Source organism: Xiphophorus couchianus, chromosome 5 (assembly GCF_001444195.1).
Source record: "Xiphophorus couchianus chromosome 5, X_couchianus-1.0, whole genome shotgun sequence".
NCBI classification, from domain to species: Eukaryota; Metazoa; Chordata; class Actinopteri; order Cyprinodontiformes; family Poeciliidae; genus Xiphophorus; species Xiphophorus couchianus.
In genome coordinates this window covers 2,000,952-2,023,511 of record NC_040232.1, presented here as the reverse complement: position 1 = coordinate 2,023,511, position 22,560 = coordinate 2,000,952, and the positions used below count along the sequence as shown (strand labels likewise).

The 22,560-nt window shown below is 40.1% G+C and overlaps 1 protein-coding gene and 2 non-coding genes across 3 annotated transcripts; all 3 read right to left on the bottom strand.

Moving 5' to 3' along the window:
* Window positions 1-2,712: 2,712 nt before the first annotated feature.
* On the bottom strand, window positions 2,713-14,042 carry LOC114144564 (ribosomal protein S6 kinase beta-2-like). Its single transcript, XM_028017523.1, has 16 exons — window positions 13,834-14,042; window positions 12,336-12,390; window positions 12,224-12,261; window positions 12,035-12,149; window positions 11,550-11,618; window positions 11,092-11,239; window positions 10,919-10,976; window positions 10,738-10,838; window positions 10,570-10,660; window positions 9,530-9,620; window positions 9,290-9,397; window positions 8,019-8,081; window positions 7,178-7,255; window positions 6,961-7,068; window positions 6,769-6,881; window positions 2,713-5,887 (listed from the first exon to the last, which is right to left on the bottom strand). The coding sequence occupies exons 2-16, from the start codon at window positions 12,387-12,389 to the stop codon at window positions 5,710-5,712; spliced, it is 1,413 nt and encodes a 470-aa protein (XP_027873324.1). The 5' UTR covers window position 12,390; window positions 13,834-14,042; the 3' UTR covers window positions 2,713-5,709.
* A 7,093-nt stretch (window positions 14,043-21,135) lies between these two features.
* trnak-uuu (transfer RNA lysine (anticodon UUU)) lies at window positions 21,136-21,208 on the bottom strand. The gene has a single exon. It is a non-coding gene; the product is annotated as a tRNA-Lys (tRNA).
* Window positions 21,209-22,342: 1,134 nt separating this feature from the next.
* On the bottom strand, window positions 22,343-22,415 carry trnat-ugu (transfer RNA threonine (anticodon UGU)). Its single transcript has one exon. It is a non-coding gene; the product is annotated as a tRNA-Thr (tRNA).
* Between the last annotated feature and the right edge of the window lie 145 nt (window positions 22,416-22,560).

Below are 22,560 nucleotides of genomic sequence, written 5' to 3'. Positions count from 1 at the left end.
CGGCTCTGATGTGAAGATTCATTTTTCTCCAGAGACAGAAGAGCTGCTCTGCAGGAGAGCAGAACCAGAACCGATCCATGTGGGATCCATGAAGATGCTTGGTCTCCTGCATCTGTGAGGCAGCCTGCATTTAGAAAGGTTAAAGGTCACTGCAAGAACTTCCTGCAACAGGAAGTTGACTGAAAACAACAGTTACCTTCCAGGATTCATCCAAACTACACAGGAAAGACAAAGAAAGATGAAATATGATATTAAAAGATGGAATTGATTATTTCAAGAACACTTTTTCTCCTGTAATTTGTCGCAGAAGTGGCTCTGTGCTGCCGCCAGCTGGTCACCACAGGTACTACACGCTACTTCACCTCTGCTGTCTTTCTGTAAACATGGAGGAGCATGTTGAACATCTGCATCTAAAAGCAAATACAAGTGACAAGATACACAATTCTAGTGAAAAATAAGGAGAGCGGGAAGGAAAAGCAGCTTTTGATCCTTAAAGCAACATGTTGGCAGACAGGAGGAATGCTAATTAAGAGCCGGTTGTGCAACTGCTTTGTGAAAACTTTGCTTTCAAGAGTTTCGCAACTGGGTTTTAAACAAAAGCCACGTTTTCTCCTGGAAAACAGAGAATCAAAGACAGATGAGGAAAAGTGGCTTCGGCTCCCACGTTCCTCAGTTTCTAACGCTCCGGTCCGGGACCAACCCGGATCTGAACACCGATCCAGCATGTGTGGCTGGATCCCTTCAGTGTCACAAAGCGTCCTGGATGGGACCCATGTGGTTGACTCAACCTAACCCTGATTGGCCAGACCAGATGGGTCCCTTTATGGGTATCACATTGGTATCATGCAGAAGTTTGTGGGACCCATATGGGTTTTACCCAGAGTGGTCCTAATTAGAAGATTATTTTGTTTAAAGTGAAAAAACAATTTGTTGTTAAATGCACTAAATTATTTAACAGAATGACTGGAAGATGAATCTGGTGAAGCATCAAAACCAAAAGCAGTTGATCACATCCGACTCAAAATGATGAAAATTAATAATTTTTCTGTCTTTGTTCAGAGGGAAGAAGTGACCTGGTTTATCCTCCCAGCTGGCCTTCGCTAACGTCTTCCAGGCTTAGAGATTCACAAAGTCAGGAAAAATATTCCAGAAGAAATTAAGTTCTTTAAACACAATAAGACAATAAATATTTCCTCTTCTTCAGATCTCCTGTTACATATGGAGTCCCTCAGGGCAGTTCAGAACATTAGAAAATAAAAACACAGTCACTGTAGGTCTTTCATTCCTTTTCATACTTTAACAAAATCATTTAGTGATGGATTCTCCTCATCTTAACTCGTCCTTTCCAGCAGATCTTTGCTTTATTCTATCTTTAGATCAACCAGTTCTGCTTTCCTCCAGCTGACTTCATTACTGTAAAAGTTTATTTTCTCAGCAGCAGCTCGTCCAAAATGCTTCATCATGGTTCTGTTATGAAGATGTGAAGCTGGCCCGGTTCCTTTAGCAGCAGCCTCATTATTGAGGCAGTTTTATTAAATCTTTCAGCACAGAACGTCTCCTGATTCAACCCCAGAGTCTGCAGGCAGAAAACCAAACATCCACAAACTGAAGCTCTTTAACTCCTTCAGTAACTTTTCAAACTGTTTGATGAAAAATCAGTCGAGTTCCAGAGTTTATTTACGGGAGTTTGACAGTTAAAGTAGAGCTGCTCTCATGCTGGAGGCTTCAGGCAGCTCTCAGTTCTGTCAACATTTACATGTTCATAAGTGAATCTGGCTTGGACTTCGTATTGCGCAGCTTTCCACACTGCATCACTTATCATTCCAGAAATCCACTGAGGTTCTGTTCTCCTATTGTTCTGTGATGAAACGGGTTTATTGTTCTGCAGAACGACCGGATCCTGGTTCTGGAACGTGGCTGAAGCTGGGAGGTCTCACTGCTCTTATGTAACAGGAAACATTATTTCTACACCTTTAAAGCTTTCGCCATAAAAGACGAATGTTGGGTCATAAAAAGTCATTTGCTTCTAACTGGGTTCGGATCCGGGAAGTTTCCTGACCAAAACTCGGATGAAAAAGTTCTGACTGGGCATGCTGTGGTTTGGAGGCCTTGAGTCCTCGATGCAGCCGTCGCAGGTTCGATTCCTGGACCTGGCAACATTTGCCGCATGTCTTCCCTCCTTTCCTGTCAGCCAACTTTAACATAAGGGACACTGGAGGGGAGAAAAAAAAGGTTCTGATTTTATGGTCCGGGCAGACGGATCTCCCTGGTTCTGCCTGGTTCTGAAGTTTTATTCCTTAAGTTCTACAGGAAGACAAACTGACCCCTTCCCCTCGCTTTCTTCTTCTACTACTCGCCAACTTGCATTATTTGCTGTTATTTCAACTGTTAACTGTTTTCTGATTTTGTTTCTCTCCATAGAGTATTTCTCTGCATTTAGTCGTTTCAGCTTTTTATTTAGTGACTGAACTAAATATAGTTTCAATCTGACATATGAATGAATTATGACTCAAATTAACCCCATTTTTTCCTCTAAAAGCTAAATGCCTTAAATTGCTATAAATTTTTGACTGTAACTTTACAAACCCATAGTTGTGAGCATTGTGTCTCTGCACAATGACCTAAAACTAATGCACAAATCCTGCTGCGTAGGAGCCTTTGCCCACTGTCGCCAGCTGCTTTCTGTGCACTGAATGACTGATCGTCTCAACGTCCCAGAAAATCAGATTTATTCACAACATTCATCAGTTAGAGGAACCAGAAAACGATCCCAAATATAAACCTTTTGTTCTTTAGTGTTTACAGATCTGTACAATTCCAGAGGTGCATTATTCCTTTGTCACCACGACAAAACCTCTTCATAGTAACAATTAATTATGTAAATAAATAAACAAAACCCAATTAACTAAATCATTTTCTGACGTGACCCAGTCAGAGGTTATGAGGCTGATCCAAACACTGCAGACAAGAAAACAACTTTAAAAAACTAAATTAAAACCAAATGGAAGCTCACACGTTTCAAAACCCTGAAAATATCTAAAGATGGAACTGCAAAAAAAAAAAGTTTAAATATCAGTTTTAATTCCTGTGGTTATGTTTGATCGATTTTCAGTCTGAATTAACAACAGAAAACTGGATTTATTTAAAGTTGGGCGGTGGGCCTGGACAGTTTATGAGCCTGTCGTCACTCTGAGGTTATTAACTGATCCTGGAGGAACAAAAACATTAAATAGTGAAAAGTTTCTCAGCCTGCTGGCGGATTTTATCTTATTGACGTTTAATCGATAAATTCAGAGCAGCTGTTCAGCCGAAAAACTTTCCACTTCACAGCGATAGAGCGAAAGCTGTTCTGCCATTTCAACTCTGATAAAACATCCCAGGAAATCTGAAGAGTTTTAACTGGTTCAAACTGGTTTCAGTTCTGTGACCAGAACTAAAACCAGGCCGGATCAGAACTGGCACCGGCTTTTTACCGCTGCTGCAAACAGAATTCAGTTTTACATAAATTCATTTACATAAATAATATCAGTTCATGGATTCACTCAGAGGAAGAGCTTAAAATTATTCAGAATTTTGAAAAATAAGAAGAGAAAAATGTCAACATTAAAATAAATACTTAATGCATTTTTAATGCTTGAAATATTTTAGGCTGCAAATGCCTCCTGAAATTTGCCAAAACAAAAGAAAACCTCTTCATCTGCACCTAAATGATTTTTCTTCACTGTCTGACATTAAATGACCCTGAATTTTATTTTATTTTTTGGTTAAAATGACCATTTCAATTTGATCAAATCCAGATTAATTTTACTTTGTTTGAAGTCAGAAATTTACATACACCTACAGATTACTGTCCCTTTAAAAAACAGGTTTCAAACTCCAGGCCTGGAGGCCCGCTGTCCTGCAACGTTTAGATGTTCCTCTGCTGAACCACCTGGACAGAATAATCAGGTCATTAAGACTCTGGGTCCAGGTCCTGGTCCTGTTCCAGGTTCTGGTTCTGGTCCTGGTCCTGGAGAACTGACCTACACAGGAGCAGGTAATTACGCCGTTTCATTCCAGTGTTTTGTACCTGTGGCTCATCTGAAACCTGCAGGACAGCGACTGGAGGCCTGGAGTTTGATACCTGTGCACTAAGGCAAGGCCAGCTGATGATGTCACAGCTTTATAAGCCAATGATTGGTTCATTCACATCACCTGAGGTAAACAGCACTTTGAACAAACCGCTTCCTAGTGTGACATCATGACCAATTTACAAAAAAATAAGAAATCAGTCAAGATAAAAGAAGAGTTCAGACGGTTCTGTGGTCAGCCATGGTTCTGATCCGGTGAGGACCGGTTCTGTCTCCCACAGACCAACAGGTTCTGGTATGAAACGGGTCCAGTTAAAGACCTGGAGGAGACTCGGTGTGAAGCAAACCCCTGGGCTGAAAAGCCGCTCAGAGAGGAAGAAGCCACCAGTCCAAGCGGAACCAGAACCAGAGTTCCCTCAGGCTGGTGAAGTTTGATGGAGTGAAAACTGGACCTTTGGCTGCAGGAGGAACCGGTGCGCTTCACAAAGTAAACAGAGTCATTTTGAAACATTGAAGCAACATGACTGAGGAGGTTGATGCTCAGACCGTCTTCCTAACGCAAGAAAACTCAGCAGACCAAACTTCAGGACAACGTTTGGGCGGATCCGACCCGGTTCCACCGGTTCTGTTGGGAGGAACGGCTCAAATTTCCAGCAAACTTCTCTGAGAGGCTTGTGGAAGGAAACCCAAAACCTTCGACCCAAGTCCGTTTAAAGGGAAGTTCTGCCAAATGCTAAGAAAAAGATACAAACTTTGAAGAAAATATTTTTGATAAAACAGGAAATATTCGGACCAGAACCAGACTGTCCCTGATCATCCGGATCGTCCTGATTCCCGTTTAGAGGAGCTTCCTGAGTGATTCCCTGCTGGTTGGACTGAAGGGGAACTAAACACCTCTGATCCGTCACCAACGCGGTTTAACGTTGTAGTAACAGCTTCTGTGAGATCAACGGTTTGGTTTCTGATAGGACCGGTCCATCGGTCCATCGGTCCAATCAGAACAAGTTTGGCAACAGACATGAAGATCCAGAGAAAAAAGAAAAGACAAACATGACATCCTGCCGCGTGGATCATTCAGCAGATTTCTGTATACAGTCATTAAAGAATCTGTGTTATAATTTACAAACTCATCATTTCAAAGCTGAAGACAGTGATTGTTTTTCCTATTGAGTTTTTAGCTCCTGTCTCTTTAAGGCCCAGTCTGCTCTGATTGGTTAAATGTTCTCAACAGAACCAACAGGCAGACTGATGTCATCACGTTTTCTTTTTACATGCAGAAATAAATAAAAGCCACTAAAAGAACAGAAGGGTTAAAGTTTAACTTCCTGTCGACCTCTGACAGACTCATTACTGGAAAACCTTAAATCAGAGCTTCCTGTCTCTGTAATTAAACTACACAGTTTCCAGTCCATCCATCACAAATCCCAACTCGACCCCATAAACACGCAGGGAAGCTGCTAAAGGAAAATCAATGCCTTCTTCTCCTTTAATTAGATTTAGAAGGAGTTCCTGTACAGCGGAGCCTCAGTCTACAGGATTTAGCGTTTGGTTTCTTCAGAGCTTTAAAGGAAACCTGAAGAAATGAGCCGACAGACGATGATCCATGGAGCAGACAGAATCCCTCTGGTTTTCCTGGGCCTCATCTGCGATGCTCCTTCTTCTTCTTGTTCCTGGAAGGCGTCTTGATGGGCCGACTCGCCGCGCCGTTCTCCAGCGGGCCGGGAGGCGGAGCGGCGGGCGGAGACGTGGGGGAGAACAGGTCCGCTTCCCCGTCCATGCTGGACTTAAAGGGCCCGGCCGGAGAGAACTTCAGAGGACTGAGGAGAAGAAAACAGAAATAATGTCTTCTAACCAACCCAAGGATTTCCTTCATCCCTCGACTTTAGTAAGGCAGACAAACTTTAAAAAAATATTTCTTCAAACAAAATGTAGCTGTTGAAATAAAGATTCAAATGACTTTTTCAAGTTGAGATGGAAATCAAAATCTTTATACGAAGTTAAGTTGTATGACTTTATTGTGATGACCCGTTTATTCACCAGTTTCCACAAAAATCAGTAGAAAACTGGAATTTAAGACTTTTTAAGAACGCCATGGATGGATTTAAGACCCATTTCTCCACAGAAATGTATGAATGTCGTCCAGATTAAAGGCAATAAATTTCCACTTACCCAGGACAGATGAAAGAAGCTAGCTAGCCTGGTAACTAGTAAAGGCATGTTAGCAGCTAGTTAGCATTAGCCTGTCAAGTCTCAGTGAGACTGAAATGTTTGTCTAACAGAAACATCCTGAGAGAAAAAAATACAAAGACTTTACTAGATTAAATAGTGCTTTTAATGTGACTAACACATTAAAGGCCAACTTGGTTTTTAAAAGGAACTTTAGACATTTTAAGGCCTTAATTTTACACAAATTAAAGAATTACAAACTCTGCAACTTAATTTTTTTTTTATTAAAGGAAATTGTGAAAGAGATGCTATAGTGGACATTATTAAATTGAACACTGATAATGTTTTCTGGGATGTTAATTAAATCCACCCAATTCATATTTTATATTTGTATTTAATTAATTTGTTGAAATCAGTTTTCATTTTTGACATTAAAACAGAAACATTTAGATTTTCAGAAGTAATAAAATGGTACAACATGAAGCAGATGAATACTTTAGCAGCCGCTGTGCGCTGCAGTACCACTTCCTACCTGATGGGGGTGCGCGGGCTGCTGTTGTGGCGGCGGACGTGACGCGATCGCGGCTCAAACGAGAATCCTTCCTTCAGACTCTCGAGGACCGACGGCGCCACGAAGGAGAACCCCTGCCGGAGGAAATGAAAACTAAAACAGCTGAAAGAAAAAAAGAAAAACGTTCCAGAATATGGAGGCTGATGGACTGACGGCGAAGGCGAGCTCGGCGCTGTGGCTCAGCCTGGTGTCGTCCGGACTGTCCACCGGCGTCTGTCTGGTGAACCTGGTGTCAAACTGGCTGACGTCTTCCTCAGAGTGCTGACAGGAGGGAATGGAGACGCTCGGTTACAGCAGAACACGCTTCAAATGTGTGGAAAGAGGAGAAAGAAGCCACTGAAAGTCAGAGCAACCATAGAAGAAGACCAACCAGTTGCGGTTTGTACGGTGGGTCCACTCGCTTGTTCAGCAGCTCCTCCCAGCTGATGTGTCTGAAGAACGGATGTTTCTGCAAAGAAACAGGAAAGAAGCCAGGGAAAGTTAACGATGCTGCCACACTTCGTTCAACCTTTAAATCAACATTTCCACTGTTGGTAAAAACAAGATGCTGGAAGTTCAGAAACACTGAAACAGCATCCAGGATTCACACAGCAAAATCTGACAGTTAACGGAGAAAACAGCAGATCTGAATTAAAAGTCTACAAAAACAAACAAAAGCAACATTTTCAGAAGCAGAATCGGTTCTGAACGGACAGAGGAGGAACAGAAACCTTTTAAACTTTTTAAACTCCAGCCTCTATGAGGAGGAAGCCGCTTGGATCCAGGATCCAGTTGTTCTGCGTCTCCTGACCCGATTCCCAGCCCAGGCCTGAAGCTGCCATGAAGGTGCATTAAGGAGCGTTAACTCAGATCCTTCCTGCCAGCAGCTGTCAGACTCCAGAACCTTCACTGCTCCCAACAAACCCAACATGTTTACAGCCCTGCTGCTGGTGTTTCTGAACTGCACTCCTTGATGTGCAGTACACATGAACATTATGTACACTAAAATAAAAAAGCATGATATTTGTATTTCTGATAACTGCACAGTATTTTTTCATGTTGTGATCTTGTACAGTATATTGTTGATCTTATTTTTGTTCTTTTTCATCTATATTTTGAAGATTTTGGATGTTTTGTGTGAACCTTCATCCAGATGCTGCTGTTACACCTGAACGTCCCCAGAGTGGGACAGCAGAGGACATTTCTGATCCAACACGACCTGCAGCGGCTACCTGGATATCAGCGGCGTCGTCTTTCCCAGAGCCGAGTCTCTGAGCCGGATTCTTCTTCAGCAGCTGGAAAAAAATTCAACAGAGAAACTTTTAATGATTTCTGCAGCTTGTCTTTAAAAAAACTCATCAAACTTGGGAAATAACTTTGTTTAGTGCCGTGTGTCGCTGTAACTTCATCTGACTGCCACATGCTTAGACTCTGTCTTATAATAGCTCTGTGTGTGTGTGGGTGTGTGTGTGTGTGTGTGAGGGAGGGTGTATTAATTACTTCACAATGATTTTCCACATCATTCTAACTTATTTTTCTGTCATTTAGCATTTTAAACCTGTAACGCTGCAGGATTCAGTTCTGCCAGCAGGTGGCAGCGTTGCATCAGTTTCTCACAATGAGCCTCAGTATCAAGTATCTGTATCAAGCTAGAATCAGTCAGTAGTGAATAAAGGATAGCTATACAGAGTAGAGCTGCAACTGGAGCCTAAATGTTAAACTCTGTGTTTCTGCATAAAGCAGAAGCATTTTGTTTAAATGACCTGTTCAGTTCATGACCTGTTCAGTTCATGATGATCTTTTATTTAAACTCAAATGTGAATAAGTCCATTTTTCTCCACATCATTCTAACTTATTTTTCTGTCATTTAGCATTTTAAACCTAAAAAATGCTAATATATTAGCATTTTTATTATATAGAGATATATTAAAGATATATTATATATTAAGATATATTAGATAGATTAGACATATTAAGATATATTAATTTAATATCTCAGTTTTCATGTTCATCTTAAACACACAGCTTACATGTGCTGAAATCTGACATGATTCATAACATCTGAGTTTTGTTTTCATGTTGCTTTGTGGCAACAATAAACACATTCCTGGTTCAACAATAACTTCTAATTACTGTAAACAGAAATATGAAAAACCGCTCCAGGCTGAGTGGATCAAACTGAGGACTGGATGTGGAATAAATGTATTTTTCATAGTTACAACATGAGCAGGTTTCTCTTTCTGAAGGAGATTAGGGAGCAGAAATCTGGAAACATTGATAGCATTTTGGTAAATAACCAAATATAACAGAGAAATAATTTTAAAAAGTCCAATAATTGATTGATTATTGTAAAAAAATTATCTTTTTTTTCACTTTATGGGCTCTATGTTTGAATGTATTCACTTTGGCATTAAAACCAATGTCAAATCACAGGGTGTGTATTTTTAAATGGCGTGTGGGGGTGTGTGTGTGTGTGAGTGTGTGGTGTGTGTGTGTGTGAGACCTTTTTGATCATGTCTTTGGCTTCGAACGTGATGTACGGAGGAAGACTGACTTTACACTTCAGGATCTTGTCGATGGTCTTCTTCCTGTTCTCAGCTGTGAACGGAGGCTAAATGGAAACATTTCAGAGAGACGCTGCTTAGCAACAGGAATCAGAAGAAACTATAAAAACATAAAAATAAGACTTTGACACAGCAGGTGGGACTGATTCACTGTTTCCATGCTTCTTCTCTCAGCTTACCGATCCAGTCAGCATGTCGTGCATCAGCGCGCCGAGGCTCCACCAGTCCACGGCTCGGTTGTGACCCGACCTGGTGAGGATCTCTGGAGCCCTGCAGCACAACCAAAGTTTCTCTAAAAGCTCAAACACATACGAGTCCTGGGTTTGTGTTTAGACCAGTGTTTGTGGATGGCTGCAGGTGGTGCAGTTGGTCTCATTGCTGCCTGGCAGCACCAAGGCCCTGGGTTTGAATCCCAGCCTAGCGTCTTTCTGCATAGTCTGCAGGTTCTCTCTGGGTACACTGACTTCCTCTCACGGTTCAGAACCATGACTGTTGGGTTAAGTGGTCTGTAAATCTCCCTCAGGTATGAGAGTGAACGGTTCTGTCCAGTGTGTCTCTGTGTGATGGACACTGTGATCATTTTGGGTTTTTTCTGGTATTTCTGGTATTGCTGTGGCGCTCTGCAGCAGCTGTAGTTTCAGAAACTTCAATAGATGACAAAGACTGGACTAACTGCCTCATTCATTCATAGAACGTCACAATATTCATAACAATCATCAAATAAGAAAATATTTATCAAAATATGTCTCCTACAATGGAAAGTATGTCAAATTTAACTGTCTAATAAAGAAAAATTCATTTAGTCTTGAAAGAAACCAAACTGTTTATAGATTCACATGTAGGGAGAATATTTTACACATCAGAACATCTGCAGTTTCCTTAGCTTTATTTTATAGAAATCAATAAGATATTCAGACGATATTCTGTGACAGATTCCAGCCACTGGAACGGTCTGGTTTTAACACGACTCAGTGCAGAGCGTCACTAGCTACCGTGGCTAGCAGATGCTGTCCAGCCCAGTTGCCTTCATCTCTGATTGCCTGGTGAAGAGGAAACATCCTGAAATGTGAGTTTGAACTTGATCATAAACCCAAAGCCACCAGTTAGTAGCAGACCCTTGGTGTTTTCAGTCATTTTAAACAACCAAATATTATGTTTTCTGAATTTTTCTGTTCTTCAGGTTCAGGTGTTTTTGTGTGGAGTGTGTGCAGTTACCCACATATACTCGATGGTGCCACAGAAGGTGTGTGTGATGGTTCCATCATGGATGGACTCCTTACTGAGGCCAAAATCAGTCAGCTTGATGTGCCCTGACCACGCAGAGATCAATACAATCATCTGGATGTGATTATTGCTTATGGATATTAACCTGTGCAGCCTGCCTCACCTTGATGACACAGCATGATGTTCTCAGGCTTCAGATCTCGGTAGATGATCCCGTTGGAGTGCAGGTGACCCAGGGCCATCGTGATCTCTCCCAGGTAGAAGCTGGAAAACAGTTCAACCCCGTCACCTGAAAGGATCGCCATGACGACGCTCTCTGACCTCAACGCAGACAGAGATCTCACCAGGCCGTGTCCTCCATAAAGATTCCCTCCTTCTCCAGCTGCATGAACAGTTCTCCTCCTGGTGACCCAGAGAACAGCTGAAGGTCACTACCATCATCATCACCATCATCATCATCAGGCTTCACCATCATCATCATCATCATCACCATCATCATCAGGCTTCACCAGCTTACCGCTCAGACACTCCAGGATGAGGTAGAGCTTTCCTCCCGTCTGGAAGGCGTACAGCAGGTCCACGATGAACGGGTGTCTGACCTTCTCCAGGATCTCGCGCTCGGCTCGGGTGTGAGCCGTGTCTTTGGCGTTACGGACGATCTTAGCCTGCAGGAGTCAGGGAAATGTTTAAACAAAGGTCTAAATATTAAATAGTTCATTTTTACTGTCCACTTTTCATGTTTTGAACCATTTCTCTGTCAGTTGTCTGCACCGCTCTTCTTTTACCGTCTCACTCACCTGTATCTCATTTTTCTGACTCAGAGCATTTCTCCCTTCAGTAATTTATCCTATTTTTTTCACTTCTCTAAAACTGTTTGTGTTTTATGTCACAAACTTTCCCGTTATTGACACAATTCTGTCCAAATCTGAACCGAAGATAAACAATGGAGACAGCCCAGGTCCAGCACCAACTTACCTTCTTCAGGACCTTCATGGCGAATATCTTTCCTGTTTGGGGACCTTGAACCTTCCTCACTTGGAAAACCTTAAAGAAAGACGGACGTTAAAGAATGTTAAAATAGTTCAGCACAAAACTCCTGATTCAGTGATAAATATACAGACCAGTCTGCCAATCCACGTCACTTCAACAGAACCCAGACCGAGGCTAGTAGGCGGACCGGAGTTTGGTCGGCATCAGAGTTTGATTACGCATTCACACCTTCCCAAACGAACCCGACCTTCTAGACAAACGGACTGCAGCTGGAATAAACCGGACTGAAGCGGGCTGGTGGTGTGCATCCTAAAGCAGCATGGTTCTACAAGTCTTCACTGAGATGTTGTGCTACCAAAACGCCAAAACTGTTCTCTCTCCGTTTCAGTCTTTTTTTAAAGGTGGTTGAACTGATGACTTCATGACAGACGTGTTGTGAAACCAGACACCATGAGCAGAGCACGGCTCACCTTGCCATAGGCCCCTTTGCCCAGAACGGTGAGGAGCTCGAAGCAGTCCGGTCCAACTCTCTCGCTGTCTCTGTTCACGTTTTCACTGGTCAGCTCCACCTCCTCCGTCTGACCGCTGCCATGACATCACAGCAGGAGAAATTAGCTCGCTGCAGCATCTACATCTGTCTGGGCTTCGTCTGAACTCACCTGTCAGGTTCAACAACTGTCACCTCACACGCGTCCTCCTGGAGGTGAAAGGTTAGAGGTCACTACTTGTCTTTGTTACATCACGGCGGTGCGTGATCCAATCATTGCTCACCTCTGTGTCGCTGCCGTCCTCCGTCTCCAGGTCGATGTCAAACACTCCTGCCATCCTAAAAAACAACATATCAGATATCATAAATCAGTTTATTTGAACTTTGGTTTGTTACAACTATTTCAGAACTCCTCTTTAAATCACCATCTGGCCAAATATACAGACAGATGTTGGAGTAGGGGATATGATCCAATATGATGGACAGAAAAGATGGTTTGAACATGAAACTAGCATAGTAGCAAAACCCCCTAAAGTTAATGTAACGCTGCATTGGATCAAGGTTTATTTCCACACTACTGACTCTAGGACCTGGTAGAGGTCAGCCAAAATAGGAGTTGGGTGTTTTTTGTAATCAAACTACAGCAGTGATGTTTGACGGCCAAGGACAAAATCACATTTCTGATTACCAGGATGAAAAAACCCCAAATAAAATCAAATTTATCAAAGCAAAACATAATCATGTTTCTGTAACATGGACACCACTGGACCACATCAAGAGAAAGCCACAGTAGCACCACACAGACTGCTGATGAATAGAACTAAACAATATTCCTTCTGACACAAAAGTAGCTGAGGTTCAGGTGGAGGTCAGGGAGTACATTGTTTAAAAAAAAAAAAAAAAAGAAACAGCAGCAGAGTCACAACAAACAAACTGCAGCCCGCAGCAACACGCAGCTGCTGCAGGTCATGGAGCAAGTTGTTCAAACAGAACCGGAGGTGAAAATAGAGGCAGGAACCTGACATAAAGGTGGAGACACTAAACAACAACCTGCATTCCTGCTACTGACAGGCCACGCCCACCTGCTGCTCACCTGGTTTCACAGCCTGTATAAAACTGCAAATACATAGTCAGTCTTTATGTTTTCTTCAGTTTTAAAGGTTCCAGCTTCTTTTCGTCCTTAAGTTTAGTTTAAATTCAACTAAATTACAAAATAAAATAAAAACCCAAAAAGCTACAATGTGCTTCAAGTTTCCTCGAGGTAGGAACTTTAAATCAAACTAAAAATAAAAACGTTTTTACAAGATTAACCCTCAAGCACAAGTCCCTAATTCTTTATTCAATCTTTAACAAACTAATTTTACTCAGATTTTGATCACTAGTGAATTAAATCTCTATTTTAAAATTACAAAATGGAGGAAAATATAAACAAAACACAAAAAAATGTAAACACCTGGATTTTAAGTGTTTTTCTTAGAAAATAATATATTTAAATTTCAACCAAGTCAAAAATATATGGTGGTGTCACTTGGACCAAAACCAGAAGATTCAGAACAACGTGTTCATGATAAAAGGTTCCGTTCGGACTGGACTCCCAACAGACCAGATAAAAGCTGATATTCCTGGGTTTTCTATAGAAAGTATCTGACTGAGAAGAATATTAACTGTTATTACGACGACTGGAAATAAAAACCTGCTCTTCCTGACTGTCAGTGGCAGGAACGAGCTAAGCGAGCTAAATGCTAGCACTGACAGCTACAACAAGCTAATGCTAAGGTTCACCTCGGATCGCTCCGTCTTCCGGTGCCTTCCGCTCTCTTCCGGTCCTCTCAGTCCGTCACTTTAAATTCGGAACAGTTCTTAAACTGTCAGAACCAGCAGGGCTTTCATCGCTGTGTAACAGATAGCAGCGCAGTCAGCTGGTCGGACTCCTGTCAGCAGGACGCCATGAAGCCGCTTCGCGCTGCGGACAACTTCCCAGTAAGGAGGGCAGCGATTGGTTGTTCTAAAAGTAGCAGGTAGTTGCGTAATGACGCAATTACTCGATTTACATATGGTCTAATTAAAATGCGTAACTTTTGTGTTTTAACAACTTTTGTAAAGTATGGACGTCTTTACATGTTAGCTAGAGAAACGTGAAAAGAAGAAGAATTACAAAGAGTTCCTTGATGCCTTTTAATACGTCATAACCTGTCAGACCAACATATTTTACAAAGATATTTTTATTTCTGTTAAGTTTAGGAACATACAGAGAACTTATTTTTTGTTCACTAGCAGTTTGGATAGAGACTCACCCATTAGAGCAGGAATGACTGGGCAGCTTGTGGCTGTTCTAGGAAGGGGGTTTGATATAAAGTATTCACTAAATATATTTGTCCAGCTCAGTCTAAATTATTCCTACATGGATTGATAAAAGACATTACCCTTGGATAACATTTTATTTGCAAATTTGAAGATCACCATTGGCAACAAAAGAAAATAAAGCACATCTGTCAGAGTTATGTAATTTAAATTATTTTTGATTGAAATGAATCTGAATCATCCGTCTTCCATCCCACCCATTCTTCAATTGGCAACACAGACAAAGCAAAAGTTGTGGTTTAAAGATTTATGTTTATTTAGTTCTATTATATCTCTGTTATGTGTTTTCCATAACTTAGCTTTCAAAATACTTGCTAGTTTTGTGGCTTTCATTTCCTCTTTAGCCATTTCACACTTTAAGCACAGAAGCACAACAAAACCCAGTTCATGCTTCCCCTAAAAAAAGTTTATCTTGAAATGAAACCTAAAAATGAAAAACCTACAACATAACACAGACATGAACTTTGAATTGATCTTGATTTTATCTCAAACAAAGCTGAAGGAGGTTTTAGGAACGGGGCATCAAACCGAATAGAGAAGTGGGCTTTCAGTGGAAAGATTGGGCTCCGGGGCTGTTAAAAGGAAGTCAGTGTGGTCTGCAGAAACTAACGCTGCTCTCACCTACACAACAATAAACCAGATGAAGGCAGACTGGATTATCATGATTCTCATTTGTAAGTAATACAAAAATCTTTTACTTTCTGATAGATTCAAGTTTAGTCAATGGAATCAGTAAACCTCCACACAGTGGGATCATCTCAGCTACTTTTAATAAATATGTGGCTTTTATTACAATCTTTGATGAAGATGTGGGATCAGAACACTGAATTATGGCAGCAGTTGGCATAAAGATATGCATTTTACCATCCTAACCATGAGGAAGATGTAAAAGAATTTCTAAAAAATATTGAAATCTAAAACTAAATAAACATCTACAAACTGAAGCAGAAAAAACAGAACCAGGATCTTGAGGGACAAGAACAACAGCATTTGTTTTTTAATTAAATGGATAAAGCCTCTTTGAATACCAAAAAGATCCAAAGTTTGGTGGCTTAATAAACATTTTTTATCTAACTACTTGGTGCCTTCAGTGAATCATGGTTTAAAGACTGAGCAGATCGGAGAACTCAAATGTCTTCAAGCATTCACCTATTTCACATTTGGTGAAAACCTCACGTCGTGATGTAGAGCTCCATCACATTTTAGGAAAAAAATAGTCATTATATTATTGCTTCAAATAGAATTGCTTGCTACTGATCTAAATAATCAAATATTAGGTCCAAGCAATAAGTACTCTGTTAATTAGGGTTCAATAAAATTAGCAGCTTTATGTTGATAGAATAGAATTATTTTCTCACAGTGAGAAAATTCAGGTGTAACAGCAGCAAAGTGACAGAAAATCGAGGAATGCACAATTTAAAATGATGTAAATATACTAAAAGCAAAGACCAGGAATAATTAATAATATAAAATACTGTGTAGTTATCAAAAATAGAATACTCTGATCCCAAGGAATGCAAAGCTGAGTTGGATAACTTTAAAAGTAAAAATGTTCAAATGTTTTGTGTATTTGTGACAATAAAAACTGTGTAAACAACAGCAGAAATGTAAACAACTGTTGAGTTTGTAGTCAAGCGGACTGGGAGCAACAAATCATGACTGGGGGCCCAGTATGACCAAAATACCTATGGGGCCCAGCAGCCATGTTGGCTGGGACTGTAGGTGTCTGATCATCATACCTAACTACCAGGCTCTCCAACACTTAATACTATATTTCCTCTGTATGGAGTCCCTGTCTCTGGACGGTTCTGTGGGTGAAACAATCCCCAGTAAACCAGCCGTTCCCTCACTTCCTCTGTCATCACCTCAAGTACTCAAGGTACTCATCAGCCTCAATTCTCCCAAGAGGAAACCCTGGAAAACTACCTGAGCAGGGTAAACCTTAACTTCCTGATTGAATGTTACTTCCTGGTTGCCCTATCCATCTATCGGGTCTCCATCAATCAAGTTCCGATCCTGAGAAGCTGTCCCATTCCTGCTTACACATTACTATTGTCAGTAAAAACTTTTCTGGGTCATGGTTTCTGTTTGGGTCCAGAACGTACTAAGAATGTTACATTTAAATCCATTCAGATAACAACCAGCCACTGTTCTTCACATTTTGTCTGGTACTGTCAGAAAGTTGTTTGTTTTGTCTAAACTTGTTCTGCTTTGGCCCATTTGATCCCCTCCAGGTTTTATTACCACGTCCGGCTTTTGGATGCTGTTGGTTCCAGCTGCTGAGGTCCAGCAGGTCCACTTTGGTTCAAACGTCACTCTGGGGTGCAACATCTCCTACCTGTACGACACGACAACGTGGCTTAAACAAAACCCAGACCTCATTCCAACCATGGTCCTCCACGCCAGCCTCCGGGAGGGACGGCCGGTTGAGAGTAGGCCAGAACTTTTAGTCCTGATCCAGAAGGATTCAATTTGTTTGTGACAGTCCAAACTTAACACTAACAACTACAATCCATGTTTTCAGTGTTTCAGCTCAGTCTTCGTCATTCAGCGAGTCTCATGAATCGGTCTCTAGCGCTGAAGATCACTGGTGTTGAAGTGGGGGATCTGGGCCTGTATTACTGTATTGCCAACATGAATGGACGTGTGATCATTGGAAAAGGAACACGGATTCATAGTAAGCATTCCCGCCCTCACTTATGACATTGCATGATGCAGAACATCTGGATTTTCCTGAAACATACAACTTTGGATTTCCTTTTGGAGGACTGTTTAAGGATCAAAATATTTTCCTCTCTGCAGTAACCTACCTGATATGCTAACATCATTAGGCTTCAGCCTTTATACACTGATTGCAACATCTATGTTTTGAACTTCTAGGGATGACAAATGCAAAAAATTTGCAGTTTATGTGGAGTTAATGAGTTTCCCCTAATGCTAGAGAAAAGTTCAACAAACCCCAACAGGTTCTTCTAACCCTTCCTAGATTTATAGGTTTGCTTTTCTTAGGCTACATTCACACAGCAGGAAAATGTGACCCAAATTTTTCACAACAATTTGAACAATTCTAATCTTTTCACTTCGCAAAAAATCAGATTTGTACATTTAATACAACTTTTACATCATTAATCTGAGACATGCATCATTATTGTGCACCAAAAGAAGCCCGACGCTATAAATCTGGATGCAATCAATGGGTGAAAGTTATTATTATTATGAACTTATGAAGGTAGTCTGAGTCAGTGAAGCGCACCACATCCTAATCCCTCCACTCCTGGTCCGACTCCACATCCAGACGTCTTTATAGAAGCAGTCAGTGCTCCACTAAATGCCGTTGCTGTGATTTCTTTTCATCAGCTTCCTGCATCTTGTTATGATCTTGTGACGATACTCACATCGCTGAATAACTTTGACATGAACCTTTAGATGACAGCATCCATCAATACTTCTGTAAACAGAGCGCTGCTGTGTGGCGCCAACGTTCTTCTTCTGTGCTTGGGAGTCATAAACTGTTCACACAGAAGTCTGATTGCGGTTGCATTTAATTAGTAGCATGAACTAATGCATGAGCCACACAAAACATGTCATATTTCAGCAAAAAAATCCAAATTGAGCATGAAGGCCTGCTGTGTGAACATAAGCTAAGGCCATTGCTGATGTCTTTCCATCCTGGCATTGTGTTACCACACACAATGCTTCAGAGCAGCAATCTGTCAAACTTCCTGCTCTCAAAGAGCTGATCCTCTGTCTGCTACCTTCTTAAATCACATACTTCAAAGCAGCAGGGGTCTACTTAGTTTTTCATACACTGCTCCTCTGTTTTGACTAGTTTGGCAGTTAATCAGAATCAGAATAACAAAATCTGTTTTTAGATTATTATCATCACCATCAAAACCACAAACAGACATTTCAGTAACCTAGTTACTTTCTCTCTGAAGCGGAGAGACTTTTTATCTCCTGATAGCTCTTTGTATTTACCATGACTCTACAAGATGACATACGACGCATTGTTTTATGAGGTACTGTTATTAGAATAAACTCTAAACAAGCAGTGTATTTTTACATTTAGGTTAATGTTGTGTCCTTGGATGTGTGCACTTCCAGATTCCTCCCAGTTTCTGTTCCAGCACTGGTACTCTGCAGCTGTGTGTTCTGGGTTGCTGATTATGATTATGACGGTTTGCGTCACTCACTGGAAAACCAGACAGAGGAAGAGAAAGACCACCAACAGGAACTACAGCAAACAAACAACTAAAATACAAAACGGTGCCACAGCACAGCGAGTTTTCACACTGCAATCATTCAATTAGCCTATTTCACATATATGGACCCACTATGAGGCTAAATTGTTTATGTCCTTACAAATATCACAAGGATATTATTTATTTTCTTTGTATTTTGTTCTTGCTTGTGTTTTTATTTATGCATTTAGTTTGTGTAATTTTGTTGTGAGTAGTTTAATGCAGCGAAGCCTGCAGCTTTCTCAAGAAAATACTTTATTTATTTGTTATACTTGTTGTACTTTGTAAAGATATTCAATATAAAACCAACGAAAAGCTTGAAGGATATCTCTGGTATTGACTTCCTTTTGTTACTTCCTCCCCTTATTTTTCGGGGATATGATAGGTATTTTGTTTACCTAAATACAAAGAAATAACCACAGACAACGTTCATGAGTTTTCAACCAAGCTTCTGCAGAAGGAGAAAACATAGCAAAACACTTCTTCAAGGTGTTTACCATCTGACTCCCTGCAGCAGAGCCTGTCTTTTTGTTAAGCAGGAGAAAGAAGGGAGTCAAGAGTGAAATGTGGGAGAGTGATAAATCAAAGAATAGCTATTCTGAAACAAGGAAGAACTACATTCTACACACAAGCAGTTTAAGGAGTAACCCAAGATAAGAAGCAGCTGCAGCTTCAAGGTTTAGGGAAAAAGCAAGTTTTGTCTTTCCCACGGTTTAACAAATTCCTCCTCTCTGGGGTGTGAATACTAAAGACTTATGTAAGAATGATAACAAAACATAATTATTCTAACAGGATACATACTTAAACATTCAACTGTTTTAATTAATTCAATCTTAATTTTGAAATGGAGAGATATTATTAATTATTATTATTAGTAGTAGTAGTAGCTGCAGCAGTAGTATTACAGTGATTCTTGAGAAGAGAGACAAAACAGGTCCTATGGATAAAGCACAAAATTTTAATAAAATATACACAAAATATATTTTTTCAAAAATCTGACTAAACTAACCTGGGCCATGTGAGCACAACAATGTTTGCCGAATATTTTTTATTTTAAACATTGTAGTAGGTGGATGGTGTCTGTAAAATCCCTTGTCCTGGAGCAGAACTCAATACATTATAATAGTTTAAAACAATTAAAGGAATACTAAGATAATATATTATGAAAATTAAGTATAAGTATTTGAATAAATAATTATAAAAGTATCAATAAATTGAATTAAAAATAATTTTTTAATATATGTTCATACTCAGGCATTATTGGGGGGCATCAGAACCTCTGAGGACCCCATGACGTCTTCCTTTCTCTTGCTAGGCTAACAGGGCTAGGCTAGGCTAGTTAGCTTATGTTATACTTTAGTTTTTTCTTCTGTTTAATTCCTAACTTGTTCATCACAACCATGATGTGTCAACACCATAACTGACAATTTACAAAACTTTGATGAAATTTTGTGAAATAAATGTTTAATTTCTGTAAACTGTAAAGATTTCCTGGACCTGATGAGCTACAATATGGCCTCCTTCAGAATAACATCATATAAATGGAGGTAGTTTGTCATTTTGTCAACTCCATCAGAGTTTTTAACTGACATTGTGACTCTTTCAGTGATAATGTTGACAAATCTCACTTAAATGTGTAATTAATTCATTTTAATTCATTTTACATAAATGGCATTACTTCACATGTATCAAGTTTTTCTTTTTACTAACTTTGTCACCATCTTCAGTTGTTCTGTGTTAACTCCGTCAGATGGACTTTATGTTGTTTTTTGTTTTAAATAATATTTATTTTATTTCTTGAGAAGCACTTGTCTGTAAAACTGAGTAAAAATATCACTAATGGGGTCATTAAAACTAATTTTATATTTATTTTTGTCAGATAGTTTTGGGTCAGGTCCATTAAAAATGTAATTTTCAAAAAAGAAATTTAGAACTGGGAGCCTGCACCTGAGCATCTTTACACTTCCAAAACATTTTTTGTCATATTTGTATACATAAGCTTGAGAAATAATTGCAGCATTTTTGGGGAAAATTTAAACCCATTTTGTCCCACTTCTCAAGAATCACTGATTAGTATTTTATCCCGACATCACATCTCTTTGGGGGTCTGTATTTGGAGCTTTTCTCGACCGTTTACTTCGTCCAGAACACACGGACCGCATCATTTGCACGCCTGTGAGGATAACGGCGCGCCGGATGGGTGGAGTTTTCTGTAACTTCCACTATATATAACCACCGGATTACTCACTCGGATGATGAGTCGATCATGTGACTGAAGGCATCACTAAAGGATTTCTTTAAATCAGTGTCAAGTGTTGGAAAGGAAAGTCATGAGATTGGCTGTTCATTTCAAGCCCTTGTTTCTCGCTCTGATTCCTAGCAGGTTAATTTACGGTCAGGAATAGCGGAACTATTCCCAATCTGGGTTTTTAAACGGAACAATTTTAGGCCGATACTGACGCTGAGACAGAAAAAAAGCTGCCGCCCGAACAGGGACTTGAACCCTGGACCCTCAGATTAAAAGTCTGATGCTCTACCGACTGAGCTATCCGGGCTCTGAACAACGTGAGGAAGATGATGAGAAATATTCCTATAGACAGCGAATTCTGTATTATTTTCATTTCGGTTCTGACCCAGCTATCGCCACTGAGCGGGGTAAACCTCATATCCATTATAATCTGTATTACAATCAGCTCTACCGTCTCATATGTTGCGCTTCGTCTTATAGTTTTGTTCATTCTCCTGTTTAAACATTCTGACACTCAAATAGCAATTTCAGAAAGTATCAAGAAAGATAGTTGGATAGTCTACCGATACATTCGTCTTTGACTCCTAACAACGGCGCAGCAAACACGTGAATGAAACTCCAAAACACACAAAAAACCCAAATGCAACCCAAAAACACTGCAAACAAAAAATGCTGCCACCACAGAAATCAGTAGCATAAACCTACAACCAACAGCAACCGAAAAAAGGAAACCAACTTACCTGAGGACAAAGCTGTAGAGGAGAGGGTAGGAAAAAAGAATAATGGTGGATCAGACCTGTAGGCTCAATATGGAGTCACAAGATGACATAATTATTTACCTGGAACAACCTGAGGACTAAAGAAGGAACCTCAGAAAATTAAAGACTGGTGTGTAAACTGCAATTATCCCTGTATGGACTTAAAGAGTAAACATATGTAAGGCCAGATTTAGGCTAGTAAGTAACTTCATATTCATAAAGATATATGCCTATTTTGTCCACTGTTGACTGCAATAAAGTAACACATAATGTTAATATGGGAGTAATGATTTTAAATTAGTTTTTAATTGTACTTTTATAATTATTACAGTAAAGATTTCACCATGTCGTGATTTCATATTAACTTCCTACTTATACCAAAAAGGTTTTTTTCAAGTACCTTAAAGAAGAACATGATCAATATTGGTAATTTATTCTAAGCATCCAAATTGTGACTATTTTAGGCCAGAATATTCATTGTAAAGTGTGGAACAGTTATTTATAATTTGAGCTCCGTGACAAAAACAGAAATAGATTTTATTGTCACAAATATTAAACAGAAACAAGCAGAAACATAAGGCCTTAGCTGTGTACTGCGTTATAACAAATCATTCCCTCCAAACGTACACAGTTGATAACATGTGCAGGTAAATAAAATAATTTTTAATTGAAAAAGAAACCACAGGCCCCAGCGAGATTTGAACTCGCGACCCCTGGTTTACAAGACCAGTGCTCTAACCCCTGAGCTATGGAGCCTGAGATACCGGACATGACGTCATTTTTACTTAAATCTTATCAACAAGTGGAGTACAGTCACGATGATGTGTATACTTTGTTTCTCGTGGTTTCGTGAAGTAAAATGTTCGGATTCAAGGATATTTAAGTAAATATGAAAATTAAA

Coding starts and splice junctions, on each gene's coding strand:
- LOC114144564 (XM_028017523.1), bottom strand. CDS start 12,389: ATGGCAGGAGTGTTTGACATCGACCTGGAGACGGAGGACGGCAGCGAC. Junction 10,661..10,737: donor CATCATGCTGTGTCATCAAG/GTGAGGCAGGCT, acceptor CTGCGTGGTCAG/GGCACATCAAGCTGACTGAT. Junction 8,082..9,289: donor CCAAAGACATGATCAAAAAG/GTCTCACACACA, acceptor ATTTTTTTCCAG/CTGCTGAAGAAGAATCCGGC.